The following is a 19550-nucleotide window of genomic DNA, read 5'->3' on the forward strand; positions in this document are numbered from 1 at the left end:
GCGGTGTCCAGCTCTAATGTCTGTTGTGTGCTGTAATCAGAGGGAAGTGGAGAGCCGAGCGGAGGGCGGATAACGGAGTGAGTCAGTCAAGTGTGAAGGTAGGATAGTCAGAGATTAAGACACATTGTTGAAGTGTGTGGGATTGGTGACTACTAGGAGGGGTCAAACAAAGGACAGTGTGTGTGTGTGTGTGTGTGTGTGGGTGGGTCTGCATGTGTGCATGTGTGTGTTTATGCAAGTGTGTCAGTGAGAGAAAGAGACAGATGGATTAAGAGACTCTGTGTTCTTCCAGCATGAGTGCTCCAGTGGCACGCCAAGAACTGCTGATTGCACTGCTTTTAGGAGTAAACAGGAACACACACACACACACACACACACACACACACACGCTTACACAAACACAGGGTTTCTATTACGAAGCTTGTGAGAACTTTCCAACATTCATTCCCTAACCATAACCCTCACCATGTCTACTCCCTGCAACACATACCGTAGCATAACCTTAAAGGATAAGTTCGGCGATTTTGGACCTATATATATAATTCGTCTCTTACAGTGACGAATCGAAACTTAATAGCGAAATACGAAACTTTCTCGTAAACAGCAGCAAGTGAGCGGTCTGTCCAGAGAAAGTTGGACTCACCAACAACGGCAGAACCTCTTCACCGCCTCCACCCTAACACACACTAACAAGAAGAAATCCCAGGAGTGCACAGTTTACCGACGTCACGTTACATGATTTCTGGATTCTGAACTCCTCCAAATTCAAACAGTTGATCACCAATATGCAAAGTTGCCGAGTGCAGCTTTAAGATTGAACTGTTACACAGGTTTAGCATGGCTTATGGCCTTACCTGTTACTGCAGAAAGAATGAAAAGACTTTTGGGTAACACTTTAGTTAAAGAGTATTGTAATACATTTCAAGCAGATTGTAAGTCCATTAGATGCACTGATAAACTTTTCATACAATATACAAAAACATCAGAAAATGATATTCAATTTACAGTAATATAATTTCATAAAATAGAATTAAGTTCAACGACTAATTTTTTTGCATATTGGATGTAAGATCGTGCTCTCATAATGTTCTTATAATGGCTTATAATGCCTTATGAGCACTGCTTCAAGTAAAGGGTTACTGAGTGTTGATGCTCGTCAGGCCAATTTTCATCTGTGATGCAAGTGTAAGCACACACACCTGGATGTAGAAGGGTATTCCAGCGCTGCGTCGCGTGGCACAAAGTTTGGACGATGGGTCACTGGACTTGACCTCCTCCAGCACCTCAGACAGCCAGCGGGCCGGAAGCTGCTGCAGGGCCTGGCTTCCACTCCTAAAACACACACACACACACGTCAGAAGTCATAAAACACAGGGTTTCAGTTCCTCAGTGTTTGCCTCTTTGAGTGAGGTACATTCTAAAAATCGTAAAATCGTGTGAAGACACATTTTATAGTTCAAAATAGATGTGAAACTCATGACTAGGGCTCCCACTGTCAGTCTTTGTATCAAAGGCCCATACATCAGAGTAGACAAAAAAAATCTTAAATCAGATGAATCACTATGAAATGATTTTATATATTGATTCATTCTGTTACACACACATAAATACCTATTACATACCATCTATTTTTTTCTTTTGGTACATTTTCATATCCAAATTTTCCATTCATTTTATTCTTTATCTCAGTATGTTCTACTTATTTTGAACACATTACATTGTGTAATTCATATTTTTTCAGACCTTTCAATTACACTAACCCTTCTACTTAATCTCGTGACACATTAGAATTATCAGTTGTGTCATGTTAAATAACCCCAGTTTGCTATTTTCGGATTCCTAGCCTGTTTTTCTTGCAGTGTCCTTGCTGCAGCAATAAGCCCAGTTTTCCATGGGAATGATTTAAGCTTCATCTCATCTTCAAAAAGTCACTTGTACCAAAGTGACCAAAGTGGGAAGCCATAATGCAGTCTGGTCATTTGCAGTCAATATGTTGTTCTCATAAGGAATGTAATCCCTTGTTTATCCCACCTCAATACAGTCCAGGTACACGTCAAACCTGGTTCATATAGTAGCTGCAAATAATGAATAAGTAGTAGTACGTAGTATAAGTAGTACCAGATGGGTGGGGTTTACCATACAGAGAAAATTCAGATAGCAACAGATAAGTTGTCAATTACAAAAAAAACTAAACCAGTGGTTCCCAAATTTTATTTTCTAAAATGACTGTTTGTATCATGGCATCACTCTCCCCACTGTTGTTATCACCCCACCTAAAGTACAGACAGTTATAATGTATAATGTAATGTATAATTCTGTGCCATGCCTTATTTGTAACTACTTGGGGCCCTTCATATTAAAAGGTTTGGGAATCCGTAGTCTAAATTTTCTGACACTCATTTGCATTGTCCTATGTGTCATGTGGTACTTCAAGCATTTTAAAACAAATGCTAAGAATATGACTTGACCCAGGTCTGGCGCCCACACACACACACACACACACACACACACACACAAGGGGAACAGTGCGTTCTGCCCTGTCCTGCAAGGAGCTGCTGTTTAACAAGGGCCAGTGAAGCAAGGAGGCCGAATTAAAACAATCCAACGTGGAGGACTACCAAGGGCGCGGTGCAACACACACCCCACGCAAGGCACACACACATGCAGCTAGACACATGCTACAAACAATTACAAACACGCATGTACACGCTCAAACAGGGACGTTCAGTACTCAGTCATATAAATACTGACACAGGCACACACACAAACTCATACAGAGAGAGAGAGGGAAAAGGTGAAGGAAACAGAGAGAGAGAGAGGGAGAGAGAGGGAGAGAGACAAAGAGAGACAGAGAGAGAGCGCAAACACAGTGGAACACACCAAGGCCAGAAACCGACGCAGGGCATCAAAAGGCCGCGGTTAAGCACCCCGCAATCAACACCCCATAACCCAGCACACGGCCTGCATACCATCCACACACTGCTCTTTCCAGCCCAGCACACCCCCTCAACACACACACACTCGCAAGAGGCCCAGAACAGAACACACACACACTCCCAGTACGCCTACACGCAACCACTAGAATGTCGCCCTCATTACACAACGCACTAGGCATCCACCGAGAGGCTGGTTTTGTACACGAGCAAAACAATCGAGTTTTTGTTTTAACTCCTCGGCGCTGGGTGGTTCAAAGTCGACGGCGCTGCGACGGTTTGCGGTTCGTCACCTGCCGCAGGGCCAAGAGGCGTCTTCCACAACCCTCCATTGAGAAAAACAGTCAGAAAGTAACAAAGTCTTTCGTGTCGCTCAGAATTAAAACGATTCTGCCGGGTTTTTTTTTCCATGTCAGGAGGATATTAGGGGGATTATTTCCAAGCAGGGCGGCGGTGATGGGGAGTGTGTAGTAGTATGGAGCTCTAGCCTTCAGCCAGGTTTAATGTTGTCTCTGGCAGCGCCGGGTCGCCAGTGAGGCCCCATGAGTCTAGTACTGTTCCATGTGCAATGACAGCGCGTGAGTCACTTTGAAATGCAAAATTGGAGACAGCCATCACAGTTGGAGACATCCGCGATGTTCTTGTAGAAACACTGTGACCATCAGTGACTGAAAATGTTTTGATGGTTTTCTCTCCAATATGATGAGTGACAGAAAATATGTTTGTTTGTTTTTTTTTACTTATTTAGCAGTTCAAATGATGAACACGTACCAAAACACTTCAAGGGCCTTTGATTTGACTAGCCCAAAAGTAGGGCCTGCAGCAATGGAAATTTGTGCAAACTGTTGGATAATTTAGTAACTTCTCAAATTGTAGTAACATGTCCCTCTAAATGAAAATATAATAAAGCTTGTTAATGCAATAAATTGCCAGATAATGCGACTCATATTTAGGTGGATATTCTAATAATTAAAAGAAGTTATATTTCTTTTTTAACCCATTTAGAGGGACATTTTATTACCTTCTGGCAAGTTCACACACTGTCTGACATTTTATCAGTTGTTACAGGGCCTGCAGGTCAAATTTGGCCCTGTCCAAAAGTGCCTGTTGGCCCTCCAAATGGCTCCAGACTGTGATTACATATTCTATTTATCAATCTTGCTGCAATTATATTATATTTGAGGAGTGATATTGAGAGATCTTCCTTATTACAAGGCGTAATAACACTCACCGTCATGTATAAGACCTAAGAAGCTAATGTCTTTTAGGGCTACAGCCTTTGAGCCATGTTACTTTTCAGCCCTTTGCTGTCTATGTGAAGAAAGACACACACCTGCACAACATGTCGGTGAGGCGCACGAAGCCCACGTAAGCCAGTTCGAAGGCGCCACGATGACGAGACTGCAGGAGCTGCTGACGGAAGTACAGGCCAACTCCTTCCACCTGAGAGAGAGAGAGAGAGAGAGAGAGAGAGAGAGAGAGAGAGAGAGAGAGAGAGAGAGAGAGAGAGAGAGAGAGAGAGAGAGAGAGAGAGAGAGAGAGAGAGAGAGAGAGAGAGAGAGAGAGAGAGAGCAATCAGCAACATTTAATCCATGCGTTGACTACAGTTAAAAAAACATCATCATGTGGAGAGCTGAATTTTCCTACAGCGCCACAAAAGTAGGAGTTTTCAGGCGCATGGAAGTACGAGAAGCATTAATGCCAAGGTAGACAGATTCCCACGCGTCTAGCCACAAAGAAGGCATGAACCAAGCCTTAGGGCTCTGCATGGCCTAAGGAGTGCATACCGCAGGTCCCTTAAGCACTATGCATTGCATAAAGCATTGCACACAAACAAACAAGTCAACCAACCAACAAACACACAGATCCCAGCTCTTATAGAGGTGCTCCTCCAGAACAAACAAGGCAACAGTAAACATGTCGCTCCCACAAATGATGTAGTCCCACTCTGGGCAAATCTAATGCTGGAACACAGTGGTGAGATGCAAAAATCAGCAGTATCTGAGATATCACGTGATGGATGGATAAACAAATGACAGAGTTGGACAGAGATTGGTCCAACACATAAACAACTGAAAGCACAGCAGCACAGGGTCTAAAAACAGGTTAACCACTTATCAACTCCATTAACTGCTCCCACTGCATAACATTTTCTACATTTGGAAGGCAAAGTGAAGCTCTAAAATTGGCTAGACGCTTGTTTGAGAGACACCACTGACTTTCAGCCAGTGGGCATCGAGCATGTCAAGCGTGAGAGCGGCATGTCAGTAGCGTGACAAGTGTGTTCAAATAAGGACGCTGAGACATCCGCATAATGACCACTGTCGGTAAAACCATCCAGTTAGTAATAGTGTTAGTAACATTATTCTAACTATACATACATACACACACACACACACACACAACCGAGTGCTGTGTCTGTGGCAGTGTGTAAACGGGTGAGTGTGTTGCAGGTGAGGCGGCAGGGCGAGGCGGACGCAGAGCTCCAGTGCCCTGTCATTACGGCTGTGGCATCACCACCGCCGCAGAGCAGGCCGGGCCCCGGCTTAGTCAGGGGTGGCATGGAGGGCACAGGGAGGGGTGGCAAGGCCCCGGCGCAAAACACACTGTGTGAGAAAAAAAACAAAAAAAACACCCAAAAGGCCCCTCGGGGGATGTGGGATTAGACACAACATCTAAACTAACACAGACGCAGGCCCGCAGATGAACCAGTATTACGCCATCCATGCTAACATTTACCCACGATCCCTGATACTACTGGGAGCCGTTAAGAAAAGCCCTTTTCTCTCTTTACTGCAGGTTTACAGTCTGATACAGTGCATAAGATGAAATATTAAGGAAGCTTGTGGGGAAACTGGGTCGTTGGAGTAGGAAATAGTGATGGGATAGAGCAACGAAAAGTAGAAATAAGTAAGAAAAGAGCAAATGGGGGGTTGGAATATGAATGAAATGTATGAAAAATGTATGAATGACAGCATGTAAGCAGTAGAACATGCTGAGACAAAGAAAAAAAAACACAAAAATATAACAAATATAAAATAATTAAAGTATGAAAATGAATGAAATAAATATGCCTAAGCAGCCCTTTTGCCGGCCACATGACTGGTCCATCAACTCGACTGACCCTGCGGACTGAAAGTGGACTAACTAAAACGGCAAAGTATGGGCCGGGGTGACCACAGCGGTACCAAGCCCAGTGACTTATCACATCGGTGGCCAGAGCGGACTCCCAGGACAGGCCTGACCTCACCGGGGTAAAAATGGCAGCGGCAGTCACTGTTAGAGGGCCGCGGCCGCCGGGGCCCAGACCGCTGCGGTGCTGAGCTGGGCCGCGCCGGGCCCGCGGCTTCGCCTATTTAAAGCCTCCCCTCCCGAAGGTTCCCGTTTGTGTAGCCGTTTAAAGGAGCGCACGGGCTTCCTGCACGGGGCGGCGGGGGGGAGGAGGGGAGGGGAGGACTTTATTTAGACGTCAACTTCCTGTTTGCAAACGCGCCCGTTTCCCAGAAAAACGTCCATGTGCGGAGAGAGAAGTTTCCCAACTCTAATTACATGTATGGCTCTGAGCCGTGACGGTGACCCAAATAGCCGACGGCCGCGGGCTAGAGTGCAGGCTGATAACGCTCCTTGTTGTTGCTGTTCAATCTAATGGCTGCCATCCCAAGGGGGAATTATGCAATTCTGGCTGAGAGAGGGCTATAGAGAGCCACAAACCCATAAAAGGTGCAAAGTCATTATATTTTACAATCTTCTATTACTAAGGGCTGTACAAATAATAGTTGCCATTGTTATTATTCTATCATAATTTCTTCTCTTCTCCTCTAGCTCAATACTGTGGAACTCAGAGGAGCTTCAGGTAAAACTGTCGACCAAATGGCATATCTTACATTAGCTGTAATTCCAGTTACTTGTAATTCTATTCAAGTCTATGAATTTTAACTAAATTGAGAGTTGACTAAATCCAGCATGAAGCAGTCCCAGGAACTAGGGAAAGTCCATATAGGGATACAAGCCAGACACCGGCTATTTTAACAAATGATACAGGGGTTTTGCCCTTTCTTGGATGTAAGGATCCATGTCTAAACATTATGTGCAGCCTTGAGGACAATGGAGGAAGTCTAGGCCTGATGTACAGCACGGTAGCTCATCTTTTAAACCAATGTTTAGCATGGAGACCCCACCAGGTCTGGAAACTTCCAGAAAACCATGACCTATACTTAGACCTCCTGTGGCTCAACTGTCTAGCCCTCGAGACAGACTGTTAATTATCCATCTTAACTACCAATGACAGAGAGAGGGAATGGCTGATATGAGGACTGCCATAGGTGAGCTGAAGAACATATGAACAATTTATGCTACTAATGCTACAAAATAATACTATAGCATCTATCTCCACATCTGCATTTACTTTCATACTGCATATATTCTCATATTTTCCATTTATTTTCCTTGTTCCGGCATGTTCCACTGCTGTCATGTTGAGTATTTTTTCATCCATGTGTTTTTACTTGACAAACTCGAGGTAGTCATAGGAAGCGGACAAATGGATTTTTACAATTGAAGTCATATTGGACATATTGTTTTCATATTGGGTTAATAGTGATACATCATTCTATCAGTGTGTGTGTGTTTCTCCCTTAGCCGCAGAGAGGCCAAATAAATGGTCTGTCCTCTGTGTGTAACTAGGGCTCCAACTGATCCAGGCCAAGTCAGGCTAAATAAACAGCAGAGTTGTCAAACTCTGGACGATTGGATCGGAGGATCTGCTTTGGTGGTCTTTGTCACACACACACACACACACACACACACACGCACACACACCTTAGTAGTCCGCTCTCAAGATGTCAGAGTGCTACCCCATCCTTCTCTCTCCATTACAGTCTAGGCGATTGATTTCCTAGTCCTTCTGTCTCCCCTCCTTAACTCTGGGTCATCAATTAGAAAAAAAAATCAAACACCATCGCTGCATGTCAACAACTGCTACTGTTACCATGGCGCCACCCGGTGACGGAAACATCTGTGCCGTTGCCGGGCCAACGGGGATGCAACACAGGATGCTGGCGAGGGACAGCGGGAGGTGGACAGCTCACACAAGCTTTGGAAAGAGATGTGTCTTGGTCACACACACACACACACACACACACACACACACACACGTCTGCCCATACATGTCATCGCTGTGGTAGGGCAGAGTGACTTCGTCCACACAGACCAAACCAGACCCAACTTTCCAAACACTCCAAGTATTGGAATCACCCCACGGACTGTTAACGCTACCGCACACGCACACACACTGGGAATGCATGGAAGTGATGACAAGCGAATGAAAAAGAAAAAGGGATGCAGGAAAAATAGAGAGAGAGAGGACAGGAGTTCAGATTTTCCCCTTGTCCTCGTGGTCATCAGTACGAGTTTGTTAGCTCATCGGTTATGTAACGAGACCCATCGCCGTATTAACCGCAGCGGTCAGCGCGGTATTAACGAAATCATCATCAATCATAACACTGTGGCGGTGACATCATTATTTCATTTCTGAAAGGACCCTGGCAGTTTCATACCATCTTATATTCTGACTCACTTTACAAGAGGGAGCCGCATATACCACTGTGCCCATGTGGTTTGAAGGGAATACTGAATAACGGTTGCAATAATTTAATGCAGCATGAAATTCAAAAAACCTTTTACAACCTATAATAATGTGTAGAATTGAGGTTTGCCCTATAACAATATTTCCCGATTCTATGCAGAACCTGGTCAAATAGTATTTCCAAATACTTTTTAAGGTTTGTTCGGTGCCAGGTGGGTGGAGCTGCCACATAACTGCCAGAAATGAGACGATCACAGGAGAGTATCTGAAAGTGATTTTAGTGTACTTTTCAACGACCAACAACTTAATTGCCACCATCTGAACTGTCGTGATTACGCAAGCACCACCCATCTGGCACTCCAAAGAGGTTCAAACAAATGCTGAGAATTATTTGGAAATATGATTTGGCTGTTTGCATGATTTGGCTCTTCCACTATGTCACAGAGTATCTGCAGGTTTCAGAAAGCCATATTTAACACTTTCTAAGATCTTTTAAATGCTACTTGGAATTGAATTTAAAACCCATTTAAAAACCAAAATTAAGAAACAAGGCTTTCTGATTGAACATCTAATGAAAGTTCTGAAACTATAAGTGGGCAGAATAAGAAACTTGGCAATGTTATCTTGGATATACCAAGGCTTGCAAATGTCTCATCATCTAGAACCAAATCTACACATCTATTTGCCTTTAGCCCATCACAATGTTAACCATGTCAACTTTTACATATTTGCCATCTCTGCTGTCAAAAGAACGTAAAATAGTAAGAATTAATAACTTTGTGATGCGACCAGGCATAAAGAGAGATTGGTAGCACTGGCGATGAGTTAGTTGTAGGAAATTGGCTGGTGTTCATCTATTGCACAAAGGAATACCTCAACATGTTGCCAGTATAAGCACCAGGATGCTGACAACAAATGCCCTACATCAGACACACACACACACACACACACACACACACACACACACACACACACACACACACACACACACAGCGCATAGTATGATACTTCCTACTTTCTCTGCAAACACTTCCTCTCTCAGGGGTGTAAATATATGGTCGACAGGCAAACACAAACACACACATGCACACACACCCTTTACCCCCTACACAGTCAAACACAGCCTATGTCTGGTACCCTTGTTATTATGGATGGTAACATGCTGAACCACTCAGACAACTATTCCTGTGTGAGTGTGTGTGTCTGTCTGTGTGTCAGTCTGCGTGTGTGTGTGTGTGTGTGTGTGTGTGTTGTTTGCAGCGCTCAGTGTTTTCCTGCTGGTGGTGGAAGTGATTTGGAAAGAATGCAGTGGAAAGGGAGGGGCGTCGCGGCCGTTAAACCAGCAGGGTCGGGCCTCAAATGAAAGCGCGGCGCTAACGAGGGCGGATGCTAATTGAAGAGCCTCCCAGCGTGGTGTCACACACACACACACACACATTCACATCATTCTCCGCTACAGTACGTACGCACACACACACACACATACTGTGAAAGAAAAAAAAAAAGACGAGAGGCATGCTGGGCCTCTGGTGTGTGTGTGAGGGTGTGGATGTAAACAGCTATCTACAGCTGAGCAGGGATGGTGAGGGTGTGAATGTACTTGCTGCATATATGAAAACAAAAATGCCTTCTATCTCTCTCTTTTGCTCTTATTATTGGTTGCTTGTGATTTTTGATGATCAAGGAACTGAAGCTTATTCTGCCCTTGCGCTCATTGCAAGTCACTAAAAATGTAACATGCAAATGTAAACATGAGTGCTATGCCTTGTTTCTAGGGTTCGACTCACATGGGTTTTGAAGACCTATACTGATATTTTTGGAATGAAGCCAAGTGTAGATATTCAATATCTTTCAATTTGGCCATTTTCATGTCAAATTATTCCAAAAAAACATACTAGTATTCAGCGTTTCCCCCAGAATTTTGTTGTTGGCATTGTCCGGGTGGAAAAGCCACTGAAACAACATTTAGACCATCATGTGACACGAAAACTCTCCATTGAAACCCAGGATAATAACATATTTATGCATACATTCTAATGGGGACGAGGCAGCAGAGGTGGGTGAGTCTGAGTGAGGTGTGTGTGTGTGCACGCGTCCTCCTCGCTCTCACCTGTTCCTCGGTGATGAGCCCGGTGTGTGTGCGTGTGCTGCCGTTGGTGTAGTGAAGAGGCAGGCTCTGACACAGCTGTCCAAGCAGCATGGCCACTTCCTTCATGCTCCGCCAGCAACATACCAGCACCATCTGGGCCGTCACCCTGTAGCCCTCGCCGCCTGGAACCAACACACACGCACACACACACACATAATGACACACAATGACACACACACACACTCAAGTTTGTTCCCTCGCCTCTTTAATCTGCAGTTGTGCCCTTTGTTGCTCTGTAAAGCACTTTGAGACAAACCTGTTCTGTTAAAAACACTTCATGAATTTGACTTCACAGACACAAATGCAAAAACATGTACATAAACACACATATACAGTACATGTGAACAAAAGCTATGAACTCAGGATGATCCAACTTTGCAGAAGACCCATTTTACATCAGAAAAAGTTTGATCAAACCGCTCTTGGTTCAATAGTTAAAAGATTCAAACAAAATAACTGACTTCTGTGCTATTATGTAATATACCATTTTAAAGCTCTGATCAGTAATCAACGAGAAACAAAAACTCCACAATGTGCCTGTTTTTCCATGATGGGTCACATACAGTATATACACATGCGCACACACACACACACAACTACACAAAGCCATTTCATCTTCCCAGCCATCTATGTATCACAGTGTAGTAAGTTGAGGGCAGCGGTAAAGTTTGTTTTTAAATTAGAAGAAGTGACACGTTTAATGTGCAATGTGTAAGTGCAACCCCCCCAAAAAAGGGAGATGAGGTCAAACACTGCCCCCATAAGGATATCATGAGTACTGCACACATAAACACACCACTGGGTGACCAAGATATTTTAACACCCACTCTTTCCATAACACAGACTAACCAGGTGAATCCACGTTAAAGCTATGATCCCTTATTGGTTTGACCTATTAAATCCACTTCTATCACGAAGAACAGATGTAAATGATGCATAGTTGAGCGAAGTCAGTGTAGAAAAACTATCTCTGTCTCACCTGAGTTGTCCGGCGTTGGTGTGTGTGTGGTCTGGGTGTGTGTGTCATCGTCTCCATGGTGTGCGTCCAGCTCTCTGGCGCTGGTGAAGAAGTCATTGCTGTCCCGGGGCTGGATCTCCTGGAGGATCCTCTGGAGACCTGCTGACGTTTCTGTGAAAACACACACACATACAAACACACACAGAATTACAGAGTAACACATGACCAAGGAAACACAAAAACTAATACCAGTCATTTTTCCAAGGTTCCCTCCGCAGCCATGATGTTAGATTCCATGAAGTTGGAGCGCTTCCATGACCTAAAAATCTTCTTCCTTCTCGGTTTGTTAAAGTTCTTCTGTTGTAAACAGTCTGGTTTCTACTTCAGTTGGGCAAAAGAACACCATCTGATGCAATGGATGTGTGAAATAAGATACATACATGCTGTTATATTCCTGTGAGGTGACTCATTTGTAAAATCCCCTGAATTCCCCAAAAAAACATTGGGCCAGTTGTTTTTTTTTCAGGATTTCTTGGCACACAACTCCCATTCACCTCTAATGGGGGATTACCGTTTTCCTGAAGTTGAACATACACACAGACACACACTCACGCGATGAGCATGTGCAGCGTAGACTGAGTCCAGTGTCAAAACAAGGCGGATTACCTGAGTCAGTGTCCATGGGGATGAGTCCCTCTGGGGAGGAGCTCTGGACTACAGGGGAAACCACATCAGACATCCTGTAGCACACAGCGATCAGCTCCGACACCAGACACCTCCACCGCTCGGTCTCGCTCAGACTCCTGCACACGCACACATACACACACACACACGCCAAAGCACCAAATGGTAAGACAAGTGAGCATGTGACTGTAAGGTCATGGTTAAAATCAACAATCAACCAACCAACAACCACAGAAGTGCTTTTAATCAAGGTACCCACTCCCATGTAAAGATGTGTATGCGCGTGTTGTTGTGAGTCCCGTCCTCACCCAGTGTTGAGATGCTGCAGGACAGCAGTGATGCAGTGGGCTCTGCCATAGAGAGGATAGGAAGCAGCCGCCTGCAGCAGAGACGACTCGGCCCTCAACACCTCTGACTGCAAACACTGCAGCAAGAACTGAACCACTGGAGACAGAAAAACAAATTCACCTGAACGTGTAATACAATATATAATGTCAAATCATATAATACATACATAATATGCCCTGAAACTCCATCCTTTAAACATACAACACAAATACAGCCGTGATACATACATTCATCACACTTCTTTTAATATATTTGTCATTCCTAGACATCAGACATGTACAGTATATTCTGTAAGATATCTAATCACGTCTGCATTATAGCAAAATGTACTACACATCCCGTATATATAATGTATATCCACATTTGTTATATACTTTATACAGTATATTGTGGTATTTTTAGACTTTTTCCACTTACTTCTATACTATATACATTTCATGTTTTTTTAATATTTCTATTTTGCACAGATTTTTCATTAATTTTTCCTTGTATGTTCTACTGTTGTTATTTAGCACATCCTACATACATGCTGTCATTCATATATATTTTAAACACATATTTTAACGTTTATTAAAGTTTCATCTTTTCTTACTGATTGTTCTGGTGCAAACTAAATGTATCAAGTTAGCCGCTGCATATGGTCTTTGGTAAGGATCCAGATTTAACTGCCTTCATACAAACTTTGCGTCTGGATCTTACCAGCCAGAGTGTTGAGCTCCAGGGTGAGGGCCTCAGAAGCCTGGGGCTGTGGTGGAGAGGGAGGCTGGCACGCGAGGCCCTGCTCCTGGGCACAGTGCAGCAGAGCCTGGGGCAGGTCTGGCTGGTGGAGCAGCAGGTTGAGGAGGTGGGCTGCTGTGACGCTGTCGAAGGGTTTGGTGCTGGTGCTGAGGTCCAGAGCGGCCCGGAGGACACGCCGCATCCTCTCCGGCTCCTAACATAAACATGGCAGAAACCAAGGCGAGGTCAGCTACTTATTACTACATAAGTTGATGATGGTGTCTCACCCACATGTGGAATCCAGCTACTTATATTTACCTAAATGTAGGCTCCCCACTTTAAAATTACTACTATTAACTAGGGCTGGGAGGTATACCCTAGACTGAGGTATGTGGATTTATAAGAGCATTGCCAACACCACATTTTTTCAATCCAAAAAATGTTCATGTTGCAACATTTGGCCAAATTGTAGTAGAGCTATGATGAGTTTTGTTCCAAAATAAGCCAAATCAATCATCTAAAAAGAATGACACTTGGTCTCATGAAATGAATGAATGAATGAATGAATGAATGAATGAATGAATGAATGACTCCTCTGTGTTTTAGAGATAATAGATGAAGGTTTTTTCCCAAAATTAATAGCTAGCATTTGGAATAGGACTCTTAGCATATTGCTACATAACTTGATGATATAGTGTCTTGCATTAATGATCCCTAGTTACAGCATGCACCTACTTCTATTTTCTAAAGGCTCTTCACTTTAATATTACGGCTCTTAAACTGTATGACACTAAGGGCATTCAGGCACCTAGTTTGTTTAGAGCAGTGATTTATTTAGCTCAGTTCATTTGGGCATTAAAAGATAAACACAGGAGTCTTGGGAGTGGGCCAAAACTGTCAAACCTAATGAGACCAAGACCTTGTTGAGGTAGTTTCTCAGTGCATTTCCAAAACCAATCGGGGGGTACTTTGTTTGGAGTGAGAACATGATCCGTCCATGATCCAACTGAACTGCAGGAAGCACAGTCATTAGTTGGGTCCGATCATGTTCTCACTCCAAAGAGAAGGCTATAGTAGATGACGACTAGGCTTGGTCCTCAGACTAACCTGTAGTCCCACGGCCGATGGAGGGAGCTGCCGCAGCAACGTTGAGGCCAGCTGCTTGACTTCCAGGAAGTTGCTGGCAACACAGTAGAGGACATTCTGAGCATGCGCAGAGGTCACGACCTCACCCAGGGCAAAAACATCAGGCCCTGAGGAAAAGAGAGAGATAGAGATAAAGAAAGGACAACGGCGCGACAACAGGTAGAGGAAAAGTTGAGGCAGCTGGAGGATCAGTGGACTAAAATATGTGCCTTCATATTTATTATGTTATTAAATGGTGGGAGTATTCTTTAACAACCCAAAAAGAAACAGAACCACATTTGCCACAAATTTTCAGCAAAAAAGTATCCTGGTTAAGTAATAAAGAAATGTCTGTAAATCTTTTTTTGGGGCTACCAATGAGCAGTAGCTGTACCAGTGCTGAAGGTGAAGAACTGGCCCAGTAGACCCAGTAGGTGGAGGGACATCAGGCAGGTGGAGAAGGAAGCTCCAGGAAGCAAAACCTCCAGCAGCCTCCCACACAGCCAGCGGAGGAACTCCTGGAACACACACACACACACACACACACACACACACACACACACACACAATTAGCCTTAATTTTTGAAGACTTTTGCAAAAGGCTCTATTGGAAAAAAAAAAAAAATCAAGGAGAAAACTTTACTCCTGCTGATCATCCTCTAGTGCAGTGGTTCTCAACGTGGGGTCCGGGAACCACCAGGGGTCCTTGAGGGGTCCCAGGGGGTCCCCAGCAAATTGATCAACTGTTAAACTTCACCATTATTTAATTCACTAGATGTTAACACAATTAGAGTATGTAGAAGAAAGACTATTTTGGTCATAGTTTCTCTGTTATCTCTCTACCTACAACACAGATAGTCATGGAATTCTGGACAAAATCATATCTAAAAATAAAAATATTCTCAGATTTGGGTTCGAGAGACAAAATCTCATCAAATGGCGGTCCATGGCCCCAATGTGTACTAAATTAGGGTCCTTGATATGAAAATGGTTGAGAATCACTGCTCTAGTGAACCCCTGCATTGATTTTGTATGCGAGTGTGTGTGTGTGATATACCTTGTACGCCTCTAGTGTGTGTTGGTCTCTGTCTCTCTGCTCCTGGTCTCTCTCCTGGCTCAGTCTCTTCTGCAGCAGCTGACTACTGTCCTTCACTCTACACAGCAACTGCATGGGAGAGGATTTAGAGGAAATTATTTTAAGCTTTGTTTATCTAGGGAAGGGTTTTGCATGCACACTTTTTTTTCCAGTAACACACTGCTACATATATTTACAATCATTTTCTAAAAGTAGGTGTCACTTTCTTCTCATTTTGGAACAAAACTCTTCAAATGCATTGAGAATATCATATGTAACGTCTTCCAACAACCATGGGCACAATGTGAGGTGACCTGCTGACCTTCTTGAGCAGGCTGACAGTCTGCTGTCTGACGCCTGGTGATTGGCTGTTGAGATTAGAGGGCAGGAAGTGGCGGATCAGGTCCATTTCCTGTGAGGTCAGAACCTCGGTGCTGCGATGGCTCTCACACACCAAGCCAAGAGCGTCCATCCTCACCTGGGGCAGTAAGAGATATTGACACACAAATACAGAGGAAATTAAATACACATGCCAGACAAAATTTAGAAAGATTTACACATACTGTAGAATATTGAACAGACCAAAGGATGCACGCATGTACACACACGCTCTGTACTCACTTGATCATGTTTGTGTACCAGTGCTTGTCGGAGCAGGGAGAGGGGCACCAGTCCCCCCCATAGGCCCTCCTCTGAGGACTGGGCGATCCCCTGGGCCCTGGCTGCCCGCAGGCACGTCATCAGAGCCCCCACAGCGCCCCTGCTGCCTGGAGGACCTAACAAGCATATAAACACATTAAGGTTGTGTTCCTACTATTTCGTTTTTTTCGGAAGAGAAGCCTGTGCTATGTCTAGTGTTTTTATCAGCAAAACAGAGCTTTCTGAAGTTGAGAGACATTTGACTTTTTAGAGAGCATAGCTTTTGTTGTGAGTCAACTAATCACAACAAATAAGGAGTTTCATGTTACGTAGGCAGCTGACAGATTACGACAACAACTACCAGAGTGAAAAAGGAGAAAGTAGGGGCTAAAAAGTTGGTAGTAGTTGTTACTCTAATAGGAGCACATTGGTTGTGTTGTGGGAGTTTCTGCTAAGCATTTGAAAATTGCACCAAGCTAAGTACTGTTTGCTGACAATGGCAGCTACTGCAGCTAGTCAAGACAAAGTGTACATCACGTAACCTTTACCTGCGCTGCAGGGCGGTGTGTCCTGCAGGGCCTGCACCATGTGTGCCAGACTGGAGGGGCTGCAGCGAAGCAGCTTGGGCAGGAAGTAGTCCAGGATGTAGGTGGTCTGGTCCAGCCTCGCACGGCACAACACCTGCAGCAGGGGGGTCACCCACGTCTGGTGCCAATGCTCCATCCAGTCGCCTGTGGCTGTCTTGCCCACTGCATCGGCCTCGCCGGCCAGCTGGGCCTTGTGGCTGACAAACAGCCTCTCCAGCAGGTCACTGGCATAAGGAGCCAGGGTCTGGTCACCCATCAAGCCCAGGAGACGTGAGGGCAGCTGGGGCTGGATGTCCAGCAGGTACCCCGCCCCGAGGAGCTCCACTAGGCAGCCTAAGGAGCCGTACTTCCCCCTCATGTGCCACTCCAGTCCCAGCAGGCTTTGGGTGAGCTCTGCGATGTAGGGGTCCTTGCTGGGGTCGGAGATGGAGGGGTTGGTGTGCTGATGGAGGAGGAGGAGGTTGCGGAACAGGGAGCGGGTCTGGTGGCGGACTCCGTCCAGAGGGTGCTCCCAGTGGGAGTAGATGTGCTCCAGGAGGTGCTGCTGTAGCTCCGAGCCCCCACAGAGGGACTGCTGGAGGCTGTGGGGGCAGGGCTGCGTCTCCCCCTGCAGGCAGTCCAGGGCAGCACCACTCCACAGGGTCAGCACCCGAGCTACAACCATAGCTGTACTGGACTCCTTTATACTACAGCCAGACAGATGAACAGAAAGTGCTTAATTTGCAGGCCAGGAACTCTGGACAGCACCAGAACAGGCAATCTGAAACACCATTCTCTATGATGAAAGAATCGCAAGTTAATACTGATTGGGATCAATTATGCAGCCCTACCTGGTATCTAGTTCCAGCAGTGTGTGTGGGACCAGCAGCAGCAGTTGTTCCCACTGTGGGCCTGGCAGGGCGCCCTTCCAGCTCAGCATGGCCAGGGCCCCGTGACACAGATACAGAGAAACGCCCCGCGGACGACCCCCAGCGTACAGACCCTCACAGCCCTTCTTCAGCCACTGAGGGGCCGACTCCAAACCCTGCGCTGAGCCCCGCAGCAGACCACACACCTGACACACACACACACACAAAGACAACAGTGATAAAGTACATTTAAATGGGGTGTCTACAGCTTTCTGCAAGAAATATTAAATCTTATTTGAAAGATTTTTTAATGCCAAATCAAGATCAAATTCACAAACCAAATAAGCCTGAAGAGCAGATCAACAGTCTCAGAGAATATAGTTTCCTCACTTGAGTTATTCATACAAGGACTGACAATGTGACAGCTAAATATGAGTATTTTGAGGTGCTAATAGGAGTATATGTGAATATACCCAAAATGTAGATGGTCAAAAAAACCCAGATGCCATTTTTAATCTTGAACTCACCACAGCGGCGACTCCGTCTCCAGAGCCCATGACAGTCCTAATCAACAGGACCACCGCCATGCCTGCTGTACTCTGGACTGTCTGGACGAACTCCTCTGATACCAGGGAGAGAAAAAGAAGACAAAAAGAAGAAGTGAGAGAAAATTATGTTGGGGGGTAGTATCTATGGGAGTGGACATTTTTTGGGGCTCATAGCTTGAAGGTTAAAGCTTAAAGCTTAAATGGCACCTCTTAAATCTGACTGTACGTGTGGGTGTGTGGATGGCAGAGAAATTGCAATATCAAATTTGATACTGTATATCCTCATCATAAATCCAGTGCTGTTCCACTTGTTCCAGGAATTTTCTAGAAGCAAGTGTCCATATTTTGAAACAAGGCTGAATAAGGCAGATCACTAAACTAATATCAAGAAAATTACACCTGAATCAAGAAAATTCCTTTAACATGTTGATTTGCATTGCAGACAAATGGCATTATTTCACCCCATTGGCAGATTTTTATTCTTGTTCTAAGAAAGATAATATTTTAAAACTTAATATTAGATTAAATGACAGATGTTTTTGCAGTGTGATGGAGGCAGCTTTGCCATCAAAACACTGCATTTGAAATGTCCGAATACATTTGTGTATCAAAATTATGAATGTTCGCATTTCACATCAGCTGGCACTTTTCCCATACAGATGGTGTTTTCACCTTTTCTAAGCTGTGTTTCTTACCGTCAGTGAGGATGTGTATGTAGCAGTCCAGGAGGCCACTGAGTGTGCTCTGCAGGGTGCAGTGCTCCTGGTCGGCCTGCAGGGCGGTGCTGATGGTCTCCTGGGATCTCTGTACCACCAGCATGGAGGTCTTCACTGCAGCCAGACAGGACTGCATCAGCTGGGCCTGGGCAACGTGACGGCCTACTAGACCACTGGGACAACAGCAGGGGGCGACAGAGACACACCAATCAACCAGAAGCCTCATAAGGTCATTATTGAGAATGACCACCTTTCCTGCTGACATCAACAAGAGACCTGGGTGATCAGACTGTAGTCAAAGAGAGCAAAAACGCATCAAATCCAGGTGTAAAGCACTGAAGGCGTATTGAATATCTGAGATGTATTTGGTAACATTAACAAAAAAGTGTGAATGCAATGCATCTCCAATCCACAAACAGTAGCTATGCAATCGGAAACAAACTTGCATGTGCATATCCAGTCAGGAAGCATACACAAAGGTAGCAAGTGGATCGGAAAAAATCGAGATGAGGCATTTACTTCTAATTTTAAAGGACGTATATATGCTGCGTGATTGTATGCACGCAGCAATCTGTATTTTGGCCGTAGAAAGAAAAATATAATTTCAATGTGTATAGTGGAGACACATTTTAATGCCAT

At 44.7% G+C, this 19550-nt stretch overlaps 1 protein-coding gene across 1 annotated transcript in view; it reads right to left on the bottom strand.

The window, feature by feature from the left end:
* thada (THADA armadillo repeat containing) overlaps nt 1-19550 on the bottom strand; it is an 80237-nt gene that overhangs the window by 58212 nt on the left and 2475 nt on the right. The window contains exons 8-23 of the mRNA XM_071924782.2: nt 18891-19084; nt 18175-18269; nt 17630-17853; nt 16761-17485; nt 16195-16340; nt 15896-16051; nt 15556-15663; nt 14893-15016; nt 14481-14626; nt 13356-13587; nt 12617-12752; nt 12291-12427; nt 11646-11795; nt 10628-10788; nt 4267-4376; nt 1200-1332 (exon numbers count right to left, since the gene is read on the bottom strand). Of these exons, the coding sequence (XP_071780883.2) occupies nt 1200-1332; nt 4267-4376; nt 10628-10788; nt 11646-11795; nt 12291-12427; nt 12617-12752; nt 13356-13587; nt 14481-14626; nt 14893-15016; nt 15556-15663; nt 15896-16051; nt 16195-16340; nt 16761-17485; nt 17630-17853; nt 18175-18269; nt 18891-19084 (2977 nt within the window). The remainder of the gene's footprint in view (nt 1-1199; nt 1333-4266; nt 4377-10627; nt 10789-11645; nt 11796-12290; nt 12428-12616; nt 12753-13355; nt 13588-14480; nt 14627-14892; nt 15017-15555; nt 15664-15895; nt 16052-16194; nt 16341-16760; nt 17486-17629; nt 17854-18174; nt 18270-18890; nt 19085-19550) is intronic.

Source organism: Centroberyx gerrardi, chromosome 15, assembly GCF_048128805.1.
Source record: "Centroberyx gerrardi isolate f3 chromosome 15, fCenGer3.hap1.cur.20231027, whole genome shotgun sequence".
NCBI lineage: Eukaryota > Metazoa > Chordata > Actinopteri > Beryciformes > Berycidae > Centroberyx > Centroberyx gerrardi.